Genomic DNA, 15,179 nt, shown 5'->3' with positions numbered 1-15,179 from the left:
GATTAGAGGCCGTCAGCACTGGAACAACAGCGGGTGTGGAGCGACTACGGGCGCAACGGGGGAGCTTCTGTGGCCCCTGGGGGAAAGGAGATGTCGGCTAGACGGACCTTGGTCTGATCCAGCAGGCCTCTGCTTACGCTCTCCCGCAGTCTTGATCCCGCAACTCGTGGGGAGTCACGAAGGCTCAGAAGAGCATCCCGGCACGTTCCGTGGCCAAGCTTCATCCGAACCCTGAAGGTGCACGGCGGCTGTTACTCCCTGGCCCCCAGAGCCAGGGCTCAAGGTCTAGCGTCTCCTCTCCTGCAACGCTCCTCGTCAAACGTTCACGTTCCTCGAAGCGAAGGCTGTGGAACCAATTTTCTCCAGATGCCGGACACAGTCCCGCCCGCTAGCCCTGCTCAGGATAACCTAGCCAAGAATGGCAAGTAGCCCTACAGCTCGACAGCCTTCCCCAAACTGGTTTCCTCTAGGTGTTTTGAACTACAAGCCCAGGGTTGCTGAGCATTGGTCATGCTCATGGGGAGCTGGAGTCCGAAACACCTGGAGGGCACCGGGTTGGGGAAGGCTAGTGTATAGTGTATTCTGGCCGCTAGCGAACGGTTCCCAGGGGACAGAGCCGGCCACAACCGAGCTGGCCCCACAGTGGCCCACAATTCTCTCAGCAGGTAAAAGGCAGCATACATTACTCCACGCCACTGGCACCCAAAGGGAATTTGGTGATGGCAGGGCGGAGGATGAAGGAGGCAGGAGAGGAAGGCCCAGACGCTCAGCTTTCAATTGGATCCCTGGCTACCAACATCTTCTGTGCTGGCTGGTCGCTGCACCGCATGTCTCTGTGACTGCAGATGGTTTCGTCATATCATCAGCCTACTTACAGGGAGAAAAATCCCCGCTTTTCCCCGCCTCTCACCCAAACACCAAATCTGAAAATGCTTGAACGTGAAAGCAAGGAGCCGGAATGCCAGATTGGGGGGAGGGGGGAACGGAAGTTATAAACCCAGAGGACGTGACGTGGCCAGAGCTGAAAGGAAATTTTGTACTCCTGAAAAACTGAAACCTTAAAAGTTTCACAACTGCCTAAACTCACAGCTTGGGGGGTATTTTGATTCAGGCGGAACCAAAGTGTTTTTGCGAAAGTGCTGAATTTTCAAAGCCTTTCCCCGTCCGGCTCCCCCGCCGTCATCGAAAACGCAGCTTCCGAAATAGTTTGGGGGAAGTTCATTTAAAGGAAGAAGAAAAATCCGAACTATGCAAACTTCTTTCAAGGTTTCAGAATTTGCTTCTAAGGTTGACGGTGTTCAAAATTTGTTTCAGCTCCAGCGAATTCCTACAATGAGGTGTTCCTTTTCTTTCCTCCGTCCTCGTTCCAGAAGACTCTTTTTTTTTTACAAAAACCACGCCACAACAAATCCAGGAGAACGGGCACCTCCGGGTAGAAAGACAAGCGCTCCCAAGGTAACAGCCGTCGATATGAAAATTATATATATATATATATATATGTATATACGTGCGTGATAGTTTGTATATATAATTTTTTTTTTTACATACATACATATATATGTCCAAACAGTGCAAATGGATGTACATTTCTATATCCAGTTGTAAAAAAAGGAGAAAAAAAATCCCTCAGCATTGTCCATCTTTAAACAACAGGACTCCAGGAAAGGGGACAAACTAGAAAAATCACAACTTTTGTTGGTAAGAAACTGGACTCTCCACTCGATTCCGACGGCTTTGCTGGCTCCCCGCCCTGAGTTGCTTAACATGAAATTCACAAATGGTATTAATATTTAGTGTAAGGGCTTTAATACAATAAACCATTTTCCCTCTTTCTTTTTTCTTTTTTTCCTCTCGTTTTTAAAAGTGTTAATTTTTCAGGAGGGGGGAGGCGGGGAAAAGGATAATACGTGTGTGTGTTTTTTGTCCGAGGCAGCTCATGTAGCTAAGTTGCAATGTCTCTGTGCTGTGTCCGCATCATCTGAAAGATGTTCTGGAAAGGAGAGACACAGAAAAGAGAGAGACGGAACTCAGATGCTGGAAGCAGCCATGAGCGAGAGAAAGAGAGAGAGAGAGAGAGAGAGAGAGAGAGAAAGTGGATCTGAAAAGCCATCTGGGTGCTTTAAGTGTTCCTGCCGAACACCCCAAATTCCTCAAGGCTTTCTTTCGTGGCCCCCTCGGCTAACGTGCCCCCCTCCCTTTGCAAAAGGGGAGAGGGTGACCAGTGGTAGGGAAGAACGCACAAACCGGACAAGACGGGGCCGCAGGGTGCTGGAATCACAGGATGTGTTGTCCTCGGAGCAGAGAGAACGACAAAACCCTGTGATCTTGGCAGGAAGTGGCGCCTCTGAGTAAGCCCAGGAGTATTGTTCACAGCAGCTTTCCCCAACCTACCGCCCTCCAAGTGCGCTGGGACTACAATTCCCATCACCCCCAGCCTCTGAAATATCTGGAAGGCCCCAGGTTAGGGAAAGCGGATTTTTAAAAGGCAGGCCCTTCAACTGCTAATCTCCCTCCCCCCCACCCCGTTTTGCAACCCCCCCACACGTGCGCCCACAAAGGGAGGCGGACAGGCAGGGGCAGGGAGAAAAGCCCATTCCAAATCAGGTCCAGGCAAAGGATTCTGGGACCGAGACGTCCCAGGCTGCCCCTTTCGAGGAAGAGGACTTGCTCTTCACCCAGCATGCAAAGGAGGAGGGGACGGGTCGAAGGTCACGTACTACTAGCCTGTGACCCAAGAAGAGATCTCTCCTCAATGACCCTCTCTTACCTTGCTGCACATGCTGTCTTTAGTGCAGTTCTTGTTATCCTTGTCTGTCGCTTCTTCCTCCACCTTGAAAAAGAAAAAGGACAGAATTATTCTGAGACAGACGAGCAGAGTACGGAAGCAAACGAAGACCTAGCAGCTCTAGCAGAAGTTCGCTCTCTCTCGTGTTCTGCCCCCTTCTCTAATCAAGTATCCTGAGCCTGAAAGAAGTCACAGCCCACCTTATCACGCTAAGGAGGGAGCGAGCAATTGGGGTATTTTGATTCAGGCGGAACCCTCGGCTCCCGGCACTGTCAAAAAGTGCAGCCTCCAATTTTTGTATCGCGATGCAGGAGATACGGGAAAAAAAACCACCCACCAGCCTCTCCCTAGCCAGTGAACAGAGCACCTCTTAGTGGTTGAAGCAGGGGCCATAGAGCAAGCCCCCAGAATCCTTTGCAACGACCGAGGATGGCCGGCCAGGTTCGTTTGAAGCCCACTCAGAATTGCAGGCCCCAGAGTGGGGCTCACCACCCTCCCGGATGACGCCCCACCTGTGCCGACCCCTCTCACCTCCTTCCGCCACTTGAGCTCGCAGAAAACCCGCTCAAAGCACTCGTGCATGTAGTTAAACTGTGGGGGGGGGGGGGAGAGAGAAAAAAGCAACCGTCTCTCAGAACGGAGGGCTGGCGGCAAGACTCATCTCTGTTTTGCCGGCTGCAGCTCTGCCCGTTTCTCCTCGCTCTGGGCACACACAAAAGGTCGAGGAAGCAGAGGTGGGCTGGCCAGGTTCAACCCCACCGCTACACCCACAGATCCACACTTACGTAAGGGGTGAAGATTTTAACCCATCGCGGCTTCTTCTCCCCTCGTGCGTATTCAAAGCAGAAAGCCATCCCCTCCTCGTCGGTGTCCCATCGCTGCATCTCGTCCCATTCAAAGGCTATTACCTGGTTCTGGAACAAGAGAGCAACGGAAAGTCAAAAGGAAATGAGGCCCTTGTGTGTGTCTCAGGGGAGAGGGGAGAGGGGGGAGCCCGGTTCCCACCACAAGCCCGAAGGCTTCCTAGAAAAAGCATCTCTTGATGTAGGTGGTCACACAGAGGAGGGCCAGGATCTCTTCTCGATCCTCCCAGAGTGCAGGACACGGAATCATGAGCTCAAGTTACAGGAAGCCTGATTCCGGCTGGACATCAGGAAAAACTTCCTGTTAGAGCAGTACGACAAACCATCAGGAAAAACTTCCTGATTGTTAGAGCAGTACGATAAAACATTAGGAAAAACTTCCTGGTGGTTAGAGCAGTACGATAAAACATCAGGAAAAACGTCCTGACGGTTAGAGCAGTACGATAAAACATCAGGAAAAACGTCCTGACGGTTAGAGAAGTACAGCAATGGAACTCATGACCTAGGGAGGTCATGGGCTCTCCCACCTTAGAAGCCTTCAAGAGGCAGCTGGACAGCCATCTGTCAGGGATGCTTTGAGGCGGATTCCTGCATTGAACAGGGGGTTGGACTCGATGGCCTTAGAGGCCCGTTCCAACTCTGCTATTCCTAGAATCATAGAATAGCAGACTATTCTACGCAGAAATCCAGGGCCTCACGGTCTCCCCCTAAGTGAGCTGAACATCGCGTGAAGCGGCATTTACGCTCGGCTGCCTTGCCACCTGCCTCTCATCAATTTCAAGCAGCACACTGATCTAATATCCATCCCACTTTCCCCACATCGCGCATAATTGCACGGACCTCTGTATCACGCCTGCGTTAAGTCACCCTTCCTCTAGATCAGCCTTCCTCAACCTGGGGCGCTCCAGATGTGTTGGACTGCGGAGATGCAGTCCAACACATCTGGAGCACCCCAGGTTGAGGAAGGCTGTTCTAGATTAAGAACTCACCGACGCTTCTACCTTTGCTTATACGGAAGGGGCTCTGCCCTCCCCCCCCCGATACTTTTGCTCACCCCTTTCCCGCACCTCATCAGCGCCGAAACATCCCCCTTTTGAGATGGGAGACGCCAAAACTGCACGCCGTATTGAAAACGCTGCGGTTGCACCGCAGGGTTTGTGTAAGGCTGTGACGCCGACGACAGTGGCTCTCCTTCCCTTTCCTAACCATCCCTACGAAAACGGAACCTGCATTTCCCATCCTGCCCCCCCCTCCCTCGCCCCACCACTGGAAGAATGCAAAGCCCAGCAGCGCAACATCGGCTTTGCATGCAGAAGGTCTACGCTGAATCTGAGACATTCGCACTTGAAAGGTTGGGAGGCAGCAGCATCCAGGCACCTCTCCACCGTGCTTGGGTCCAGCTCCAGCTGAGAGCCCCCTCCCTCCTGCTGTCAACTGTCTCTGCAGAGGCCACCAGTGAGGGAGGAAGCAGCAGCCAGGCACCCCTCCACCGTGCCTGGGTTCAGCTCCACCTGAGAGCCCCCTCCCTCCTGCTGTCAACTGTAACTGCTGAACTTTACAAGTAAAATTGTAGTGCCTGAATTTGCTTTCCTTTCCCCCCTCCTCCTCCTCCTCCCTCCCAATCCCCTTTCCTTTTGTGTCATGTCTTTTAGATTGTAAGCCTGTGGGCAGGGGCTGTCAAGAAATACTTTTGTAAGCCGCCGTGAGAGCCTTTTTTGGCTGAATGGCGGCATAAAAATCCTTAAATAAATAAATAAATAATAAATAAAAGTTCTCAGATAGCAAGGCCAGAGAGTTGGTGCCAGTCAGAGCAGACACTACTAGGCGCTCTGAATCAAAGTAATGTGATTTTGTGCCCCGATTAATGTGCCCCGCTGTATAGACCACTAAACCATGGTTAGGCCACAAACCCTTATGCAGCAAAGCCTGTTTAAACCGTGGTTATGTAGCTACCATGGTTAGGAACGGTGCACGCCACACGTGAAGCCAGAAGGTTTAGCTCAAAAGGCTTAACCGCCGTGGCTTCTGAACAGGGACATACTCTAAACATAGAACTGGAGGGTCATCCTGCAGAGAACCCAGGCTTGCTCTCTGCTCCAAGGCGAGAACCGATAGGTGTAAACGGGAGGGAGGCAGATTACGGACGAGACTTCCGGACGGGAAGAGCTGTTTGGGAGAGGAACAGGATGCTCCAGGCACTGGGCTCCCACCCCAGCCTCCCGGGTGGAGCCGGAAGGCTTCCCCCCCCCCCCGGCTCCCCGCCCCCCACACGGCTGCTGACCTCCAGCTGGCCTTCCTCGGTGCAGGCGTGGAGTTTAAAGTGCTTGATGCTGATGGCTGTGATCACGTGGCCCTTGCGGCGCGAGTCGCAGGAGCAGTGCGGGAAGATGATCTCGTTGTAACCCTCGCAGGTCCGCAACATGTTAAGATACTGCCGGGGGGGGGGGGGAGGGAGAGAGGAGGGAGAAGAGATAGAAAGTGAGGACCGGAGGGAAGGTGGGCGGAGGCAGTCGCTGGGGGATTTCGTGCGGGAATTCTTCCGAGATGCCTGCACTCACGAGCCTTTCGCAGGCGCGAAGGGAGAAGGCGCGCACGTCGTGTAATCCGCGGCGGGGTCTACTGTGCTGAGCCCAGCTCCCTCCCGGCTTTGCTGTTTGACAAACAGGCATGCCAGCCGGCCAACGCTATCAGCTTCACCCTCCCAAACGCTGCTTGGAAAAAATATAAAGCGATGCCCCTAGACGTAGCTGTTTGCCTTATGAATCGCGTCACTGCTCCCGGCGCGGCCCTAGCAACGCTCACGTCCCAGAATGCCTTGCTCTGCCTTACCATGACCATCTTCCTCTGCTCGCAGAGCTTCTGCAGCTGGTAGGACTTCTCCTCGGCTTTTATGTAGCCCTTCTTCACGTCGTCGGCGGCCTGCGCGACACAAGCATTCAGGGACTTGTTAGCAGCTGCCTCCAACCAAAGAACCAGCCAAGAATAAGCGTCTTCCGTCCCCTCTAAGCTCAGCTCTCAGACGGCCATCCCGGCCGCCATCTTGCCTGAGCACCGTTAGTCTGTAGCCCGTAGGTCGGAAGATCTGCGCCCCACAACCAACGGGATCGGAATGATCTCTTTGAGAACTTAACACTGCCATACAGAATGGGTCCGTGAGGAGTTGGACCTGCAACAAAGTTGCAGCGCAGAGGGTTCGGCTGAATGTTGCAGTCAGGATTGTAGCACTCTTCAAACACTTTAAAAGTTGTCACCCAGAGGAGGGCCAGGATCTCTTCTCGATCCTCCCAGAGTGCAGGGCACGGAATAACGGGCTCAAGTTAAAGGAAGCCAGAGTCCAGCTGGACACCAGGAAAAACTTCCTGACTGTTAGAGCAGTACGACAATGGAACCAGCTACCTAGGGAGGTTGTGGGCTCTCCCACACTAGAGGCAGCTGGACAGCCATCTGTCAGGGATGCTTTAGGGAGGATTCCTGCATTGAGCAGGGGGTTGGACTGGATGGCCTTGTAGGCCCCTTCCAACTCTGCTATTCTATGATTCTAGAGCCTCAGAACTTTGCTCAAAAGTCATGGCACTGTCTGAGGTCTCCCCACCCAATTCTTTAGGGCTTCTGTTTGTTTCCTGAAGGGTTTTTGTTGCATTTCCGCAAGCCTTTGGGTTACCCCACATCTGTTGCGTGCGGATGGTGCCGTTTCATCCATACGGAACGGCGCTCACCTCCGAAACAGACGGCAGCCGCTCCAACGCTTGTAGAAAGCTCGCCAGCAGGGCCGGACGTTGACGGCCCTCCTCCCGTTTGTTCCCAGCATCTGGCGTTGTTTCTTGACCTAGTAATTGTGTTTTTTAATTGGCCCAATGCCCTCTGGGCCTTTGGAGGTAAACTGCCCCTGAACACGGAGGTTCCACTCCATGTTTCACTCTCTGCTCCCCGTATGATTGTCACCTGCCCCAGTTTCCCTTTCTCTCGCTCCGTGTTGCACCTAACTTCTCTGCAGGCCTGTTATCCTCCACGTGTCGAAGGATTTTTCTGAAGGAGAATCCCACAAGGCCCAGACAAGGAGGGACTCGGGAACCACACGCACCACCCCGTCACGCAGGGGCCCACCTGGTGGAAGAAATAGGTGACCGCCAGGTCGTTGTCGTTCAGGAGGACTTCCTCTTCCGTGGTGAAGAGCCACTTCCTGATCGTCAGGCAGGTGCCCGGGACGGCCGAGGTGTAATTCTGCACGTAGAGCTTGTGAGGGAACTCATTGGGCGCCAGTTTTCGCACTGCATGATGGGTGGGGAGCCCAGGAAGGGGAAAAAAAGAAGTGAAGCGGCAATACCACCCAGGCGGAGTTTGGCACACTGGTAACTTCGAGGCTCGACTTCTGCAATGCGCTCTACATAGGGATACCTTTGTGCCTAGTCCGGAAACTTCAACTAGTTCAAAATAGGGCAGCCAGGTCGGTCACCGGTACCTCTAAGGGTGACCACATCACACCAGTCTTAAAATCTCTTCACTGGCTGCCAATTAGTTTCCGGGCGAAGTATAAAGTGTTGGCTATCACCTTTAAAGCCCTACATGGTTTGAGCTTAGGCTACCTGCGTTATCGCCTTCTCCCGTGCAATCCGCCCCGCACACTCAGGTCCTCTGGGGAGAATCTACTCCAGCCAACAAAACCAAGGCTGACAGGTATTACCCAGAGGACCTTTCCTTCTGCCGCTCCCAGTCTGTGGAATGGCTCGCCGGGAGAGATTCGTCAACTTAACAGTCTTCCGGAATTTAAGAAAGCCATAAAGACTGATCTCTTCCGGCAGGCCTCCCCAGTTGAATTTTAGGATGCTTTTAGGATGCTTTTAACAATGTGTGCTATGTTTTTAATCAGTATTTTATGCATTTATGCTTGCTGTTGTTCCCCGCCTCGACCCAATCGGAGAGGCGGGTAAGAAATATATTATTATTATTATTATTACTATTAATTATTCGCCCACCTTTTCCCATCCAACCCTTGCTTGATTCCTCCCTCCCAACGCCCCCACAATCCATACCCAAGGTTTCAACCCCCAAAGCGGTCTGTATACGCTTCCACTCACGTCCCCCCATGTTTTGACCCTATCCGCCTTCTCCTTCTGTACTTTCCATGTTGGCAAACCTGGCATTCCAGGCCCCAGAAAACCAGTATTCAGAGGCAAGCTGCCATTAAATATCAGAGTAGCTCATAGCAGCTGATGGATCTCTCGACCTCCTTCACGCAAACACACACACCCATCCTTTGGAAGGCGTTTAATTCAACAGGTTCAGAAGGTGAAACGAAAGCTGCCTTCTCTACTTGACTTCCGTAAGGGTTGTAAAACACGTCCGGGGTGGGGGGTGGGGCTTACGAATGTACTCTGCCATCGGCACCACTTTATACCGTTGTTAATTTTGAAATCTATCGACGTTAAATGCGATTGCAGCTTTTTTTTTTTAATTAATTTTGAAAGAAAATCAATCCTCATCCTAGTTTTTTTTAGGGGCGCTGGAGAATCCGAGGTGTAGAAAGGGCTTAAATATCCCCCCACGGATGAGTCTTCCCTTGCAGGGGTGTTCAAATTTTCCAATCAAGGAACGTTTGCAGCTGCAGAAGGCTGGCTGCAATGCAAGCGACTCCTTCGCCCTTACCGAAAGAGTGATTTATCACTTCGAACAAGGCAAAGTAGTTCGCGGTCGTGCTGTCCATCCCGACTTTAGCGGCAACAGCCTGCAGAGCAAACCAACAGGGAAGGGGGAGGGGGAGAGAGAGAAGAGAGAGAGAGAGAGAGAGAAGAGAGAGAGAGAGAGAGCATGTATCAGACCAATGGGCGTCATTCCCCCGTAGACGGCAGAATACAAAGGAGGCTTCCAGCTGGAATCTGGCTTCCAGATTCCAGCTAGACATCAGGAAAAACTTCCTGACTGTTAGAGCAGTACGACAATGGAACCAGTGACCTAGGGAGGTTGTGGGCTCTCCCACACTAGAGGCCTTCAAGAGGCAGCTGGGCAACCATCTGTCAGGGATGCTTTAGGGCGGATTCCTGCGTTGAGCAGGGGGTTGGACTCAATGGCCTTGTAGGCCCCTTCCAACTCTGCTATTCTATGGTTCTATGATTCCTCCGCATGCCGCGAAATCTCAACTCCAGCTCTTCGGCGCAAACATTAAATTGGTCGATTCTCTATTACAGTAAAGCTTGGAAGTTTATGACCAGGCCTCAGAGGCCTTTTTCCTCTTGCAAAGCGATTCAGGTCCTGAAGACCAATTAGGTCAGCTTCTCTTTCCACATTCACCCAGTTTCAGTTCCCAGTATTAAGAAGTCACTTGCCAGAATGGTTATAGTCAGATAGTGGAGAGATTTGGTGGGCGCTACGCTAACGAAGTGGTATGGCAAGGTTTGGCCTGTAGCCTTAATGGAGAAACTGACTAATAAATTGAGACGAGTCAGAGGAACAAGATTCAAAGATACATTTAAATAAAGACTGGGTATTGTTTCATAGTATACACAACCGCGTCGGAATGGGAGAATAGAATTCCAAAAGAATTTAAATCCTCTTGGTTGACATAATGAACGATACATCTTTTGTGCTGCGTCAACTTATCTTCTTTTTGATTTTTCTTACAAAAAAGAAGAAGAAAATGTTTAAGAGATGAAGACTTAGACATATGTGCATGTATGTTTATATATGCATATATTGTAATAGATCTATATTGTAATAGATATAATACTATCATTGATTTCCTACAAGGGGAGGAGGGTGGGAGAATTATGACTGTTTATAACTCCCTCACCTGATACACCTGGTCTGTGGTGCTGTTCTTTTTGACCCGGACGGTCACCGTCGTGATGTCCGGAAGGGCGACTCTTAGTTCCACGTCTGACACGCCGTTGTAGTTCTGGGGGGTGAAAGCGCAAAGATACAGTCGGGAACGTGAAGGCGTTCTCCCTCTCTCTAAGGCTAGGTTGATGAGTTTGGGTTTATATCCAGGGCAGAAAGAAATTAGCCTCTAAGAACTACACCACAAAAATATAAGGACGAGGAGAGCCGTGCAGGGCAGCTCACGTCAAGCAGAATCTGAGTTACTGGACTGGATTCTTTCCTACAATGGAGGGATTTGGGGAATCACGACTGCCTAAAGGCCATCGCCGCTGGCCTGGGAAAGCCTTTGACCTGCCCGCCCCGTGATCCTAGGTGCAAGGTGACTGGCTCATGACCTAGAATACTCGTAGCTTCAAGTGCTAAAAAGGTTGCTGCCCTGAGCATTGGTACTGCGGCTTCTTAGGCACACATAAGGAAGTTCCTTGCACCAAGCCAGGACACGGGCCCATCTAGGCCCATCTTGCCCACTCAGCTTTTACGGTGTACAAATTCCTATTCTGTTCTCGTGCCAGCTAGGGACTCCTCAAAACAGGCCCAAAGCATGCTACATGTATTAGAATGTAAGCCTATGCGGCAGGGGTTTGCTATTTTATTGTTTTACTCTGTACAGCACCGTGTACACTGATGGTGCTAAATAAATAAATAAATAAATAATAATACCAATTAACTAAATAAAATGTGATGCGCCAAGGAAAGGAAAGGAAAGGAACCTCTCGTGCAAGCACTGAGTCATTACTGACTCTTGGAGGGACGCCAGCTTTCGCTGACGTTTTCTTGGCAGGCCTTATAGCGGGGTGGTTTGCCGTTGCCTTCCCCGGCCGTGATTACCTTTCCCCCAGCTAGCTGGGTACTCATTTTACCGACCTCGGGAGGATGGAAGGCTGAGTCGACCCGAGCCGGCTGCCTGAAACCAGCTTCCGCTGGGATCGAACTCAGGCCGTGGGGAGAGTTTCAGCTGCAGAAACTGCTGCTTTACCGCTCTGCGCCACACAGGGTGGGGGCGAGTCACAGTGGGAACGCACCATTTTACAAAGCCCCCAAACACAGATTCCCCCCCCCCCAGCTCTTCAGATTTCATCTTGAAAGGCCTGGCAGATATGAGAGAGAAAAGTCTGTGCTGAGCTTCTCAAAGCTCCAGAGGAGCAGACGTGGCCATTTCCCCACTCGGGCGGGCGTTCCACAGAAGAGACGCCAGCTTTTGCGCGGTCTAACGCAGAGGAACGCCTCCACCCCGGAAGCCGGGGCTCAAAACTACAGCCTTACACGTCAAAAGGCGCAATTTCCCCTGGGAGCGTCCCGTCTTCGCGATGGCCCTACCTCGTCCGATTCCGACAAGAACTCCTGCATGACGTCGCTCTCTCCGATGACCCGGATGGAGCACACTGCGGAACCAGAAAAGAAGGCCGCCGTTAAGAGCGCAGGACGGCACAGGGGATGGGAGGAAGTCACAGGATGCTGGGGGCCGTTTTCCAGGAGATAACAGAGCAGAAGTATAGCTGACTTCCACTTGCATATCCACAGCTACCTGATGCTACTTCCAAGCCAAAACACTGGCCCATGAAATGTCAGCGATGACTTAACGGGGGTGGGTGGGTTATATATTTGCTCACCTGCTGTATTATCACCCAGAACGAGGTGTCTAATGTACCTATGTGTCAGGGAGAGGGGGAGAGGCAGTGGTTTCCCATCCAGACCTGTTCTTAGCACCACCAGTACCATAGGATAGGAAACTCCCCTGCCAATCACGGGGCCCTCTAACTGGGCCAAATCAGAAGCTTTCAAGACTAGGATAGTGGGGTGGTTGTGGAAGCAATTTCAAACCAAGCTTGACCTTCCCCCCTTCAAAAAGGAAAGTTTCCAAGGATGTCTGTGAGTGACCTGAAATGTCACCCTACCAGTTGTAGGACTGCTATCAACTGTGCAGCTGACCCAAACCCACCAAAAATGGCAGATGAGCAAAACCAGACAAGCGTATTTCCTTTGTAAACAGTGCAGGCCTTGCACCCTCTGAGAAGAGGCGTCCCTCCCTTCTCCCACGCACTAGAAGGGATGCTTCTTCTGAGATTGCGCTTTGCCACCTTGGATTGCAAATCGCGAAGCGAAGCCTGCTGCCCGGTTAATCAGGGTTGTTTCTAATCAACTCGTCTTTTAATGCCGCGAAATAAAGAAACAAATCCGTAAAGGGTTTTTTTTAAAACTGCAGCTGTTCTGTCCAAGGAAGCGGCTGGTCAGAGCCAGGCCACGGGCTGGCAGCAATCCACGAGCCGGCTTCAAGGCCGCAACAACCCCAACGGCCTTTTCCGCCGTCCGACGAGGCTCGACCGCTTACCTTTTTCGAGGTATTCCTCGAGGCCCCGTCGCCTGGCGTCCAACTGCTGTTCCGATAACGAGAACGGCCATTTGCCCGGCAGGCGGGGAAAGGTGAAACTGGCGAACTCCCGTTTCAGGTTCTGATGCAAGATGGCGAATTCACGGTACCGCTTCGAACACAACTGCCGGCCTGCCATGTAAACGTTATAAACCTGGGAGAGAGGCGGGAACCAAGGCAACGTCAAGACCTTGCGCTGTCAAGCTGAGCCCAGGGTTTCGGAGGCTTTTTAGACAGGGTGGCGGCAGCGCAGGGCTGTTTTTTAAAAATCCTAAAACTCCGTAGTGCAATTATCTTGGAACTTTGGGAATTTTTCTTTGGGAAAGCAGCTGAAAGATTAGAAGGCCCCAACAAGATATAAGAGAGAGAGAAGGTTGAACAGGCTACGTCATGTGCAAAGACCTGATTAGCCAGTATTTACGCTCATAGAGGCGGACATATACATAGAATAGGGTCTATTCTAGCCTCCCGCAACAGGTTGCCCTCCAGAAGTTTTAGACTACAACTCCCATCACCCCTGGCCATTGGACATACCAACTATGGAATTCACTACCACAATTCCAGGATAAATTCCTGGAGGGGAAGGCTATTAATGCTGCTAGTCCTCATGGCTATATGCTACTTCCAGTGCCAGAGGCAGCAAGCCTATGTACACCCGTTGCTGTGGAACATGGACGGGAGGGTTTTGCTGTAGCAGTGTCCAGCTTGTGGGTTCTTGATCGACAGCTGGTTGGTCACTGTGTGAACAGAGTGCTGGACTAGACGGACCCTTGGTCTGATCCAGCAGGGATCTTATGTTCTTAGTTGAGGTTGATGGGAGTTGTAGTCATCTGGAGGGTGCCACAATAGGAAAGGCTCTCTATTTTGATCCCTCGGGGCTTCGTGGACGACATCACAGTTAGGAGAGGTTTTGGAGAGCAAACATGCGTACAACTTAAAACAACCTACAACTTGCCTTACTAAGGCTAAAGATATGCCTGAAATCCCGCTCTGCCCTAAACTCCAACTGATACCTCCCAAGGAGGGTAAGAAAGCAATGGCCACCCCCCCTGCCTAGTCGTCTGTCCCCTGCACCCAGTATTTGAGATATACTGCCTCTGGGCCTGGAAGCTCTGCATCACCGTCATGGCTAAGAGACACCGATAGAGCCAAACCTCCTCCCTGAACGTCAAAGGATAAATGTGAATACCAGGTGCTGAGTACAAACAAAACCTGGACAGGAACTCTGCTTTGTGGGCATGTCCGATTGGGGACTTGTACTACAAATAAAACTGCAAGGAATGGTTGAAAATGCAAAGTTCAAACCGGGTGATTTGAACTTTCTTCGCCCCCAAACAGTCCCTGCAGAGGGCTTTTTTTGTAGCTCAAATCATCAAGACGCACACAAAATTGAGCAGCTCTTTCCAAACTGCTCAGTCTCTCCTTGGGAAAGCAACTCTTGTTTCCCAAGGAAGTGGAGTAGGAAGAGGAAGGGGGTGGGGAGAATGCCATGCCCGTGAGCTCGGTGAGCAAACTTCGATAGTCAAAGTCGATCAGTGAGCCGCCACAGTCCAGCCACCGCTGTGTACTTTAACACGCAGAGGGCAGACACACAAACACACAGAGACCCCTTTTGAACTGGAACAAGCCACAGACCCGGAGGACTAGATGGGACAGATCTGAAGGCCTCGTTGGGTCCTCAGACGAGTGGGTGCTTCTGCCCAGGCTGCTAACAGATGTGCCTATGCCCCATCCCCTCTTGGCCTGGCACATGCCCAGAGGTTAGCTCAACTTTTAACCACTACTAGATCTCATAATGGCTGAGAGCGTTTCCTCCTTGGGAGGTTTGAAAGACACGGAGTGGGACAGTCCTGGAAGGAAGGTGGAAAGGCTTTGGTCCTCTTGGTCAGAAGAAAAGATCTCCCTCACTCAATGCGTGGCAGTACGGGACAGTCACTGCTTTTCTCAGGAGGGAGGCCACGGAGGCAGAGAGGAGGGTTGGTGGGAGATCCAGGACAAATAAAAGGAAGGGCTTCTTCACACAGCGCAGATTAAACTATGGAACTCACTACCACAAGATGTAGCAGCGATGGCCACCAATCTGGATGGCTTGAAAAGGGGGTTGGATCAATTCCTGGAGGCGAAGGCTATCCATGGCTATTAGCCCTGATGGTTGTGTGCTACCTCCAGTATTCGAGGCAGTAAGCCTGTGTGCACCAGTTGCTGGGGAACATGGGCGGGAGGGTGCTGTTGCACCACGCCCTGCTTTGTTGTTCCCTGGCCGATGGCTGGTTGGACTAGATGGACCCTT

General features: G+C 51.7%; 1 protein-coding gene across 1 annotated transcript in view; it reads right to left on the bottom strand.

The window, feature by feature from the left end:
• Positions 1-1,512: 1,512 nt before the first annotated feature.
• The window catches only part of SNX27 (sorting nexin 27), a 42,944-nt gene continuing 29,277 nt past the window's right edge, over positions 1,513-15,179 (bottom strand). The window contains exons 3-13 of the mRNA XM_063145838.1: positions 12,851-13,043; positions 11,839-11,903; positions 10,433-10,537; positions 9,292-9,370; positions 7,753-7,916; positions 6,478-6,567; positions 5,930-6,079; positions 3,571-3,699; positions 3,317-3,376; positions 2,768-2,830; positions 1,513-1,990 (exon numbers count right to left, since the gene is read on the bottom strand). Of these exons, the coding sequence (XP_063001908.1) occupies positions 1,943-1,990; positions 2,768-2,830; positions 3,317-3,376; positions 3,571-3,699; positions 5,930-6,079; positions 6,478-6,567; positions 7,753-7,916; positions 9,292-9,370; positions 10,433-10,537; positions 11,839-11,903; positions 12,851-13,043 (1,146 nt within the window). The 3' untranslated portion in view covers positions 1,513-1,942. The remainder of the gene's footprint in view (positions 1,991-2,767; positions 2,831-3,316; positions 3,377-3,570; positions 3,700-5,929; positions 6,080-6,477; positions 6,568-7,752; positions 7,917-9,291; positions 9,371-10,432; positions 10,538-11,838; positions 11,904-12,850; positions 13,044-15,179) is intronic.

This window comes from Elgaria multicarinata, chromosome 21 (genome assembly GCF_023053635.1).
Source record: "Elgaria multicarinata webbii isolate HBS135686 ecotype San Diego chromosome 21, rElgMul1.1.pri, whole genome shotgun sequence".
NCBI classification, from domain to species: domain Eukaryota; kingdom Metazoa; phylum Chordata; class Lepidosauria; order Squamata; family Anguidae; genus Elgaria; species Elgaria multicarinata.
The sequence above is the reverse complement of the archived record's forward strand: the minus strand, read 5'-3'. Positions and strand labels throughout refer to the sequence as shown.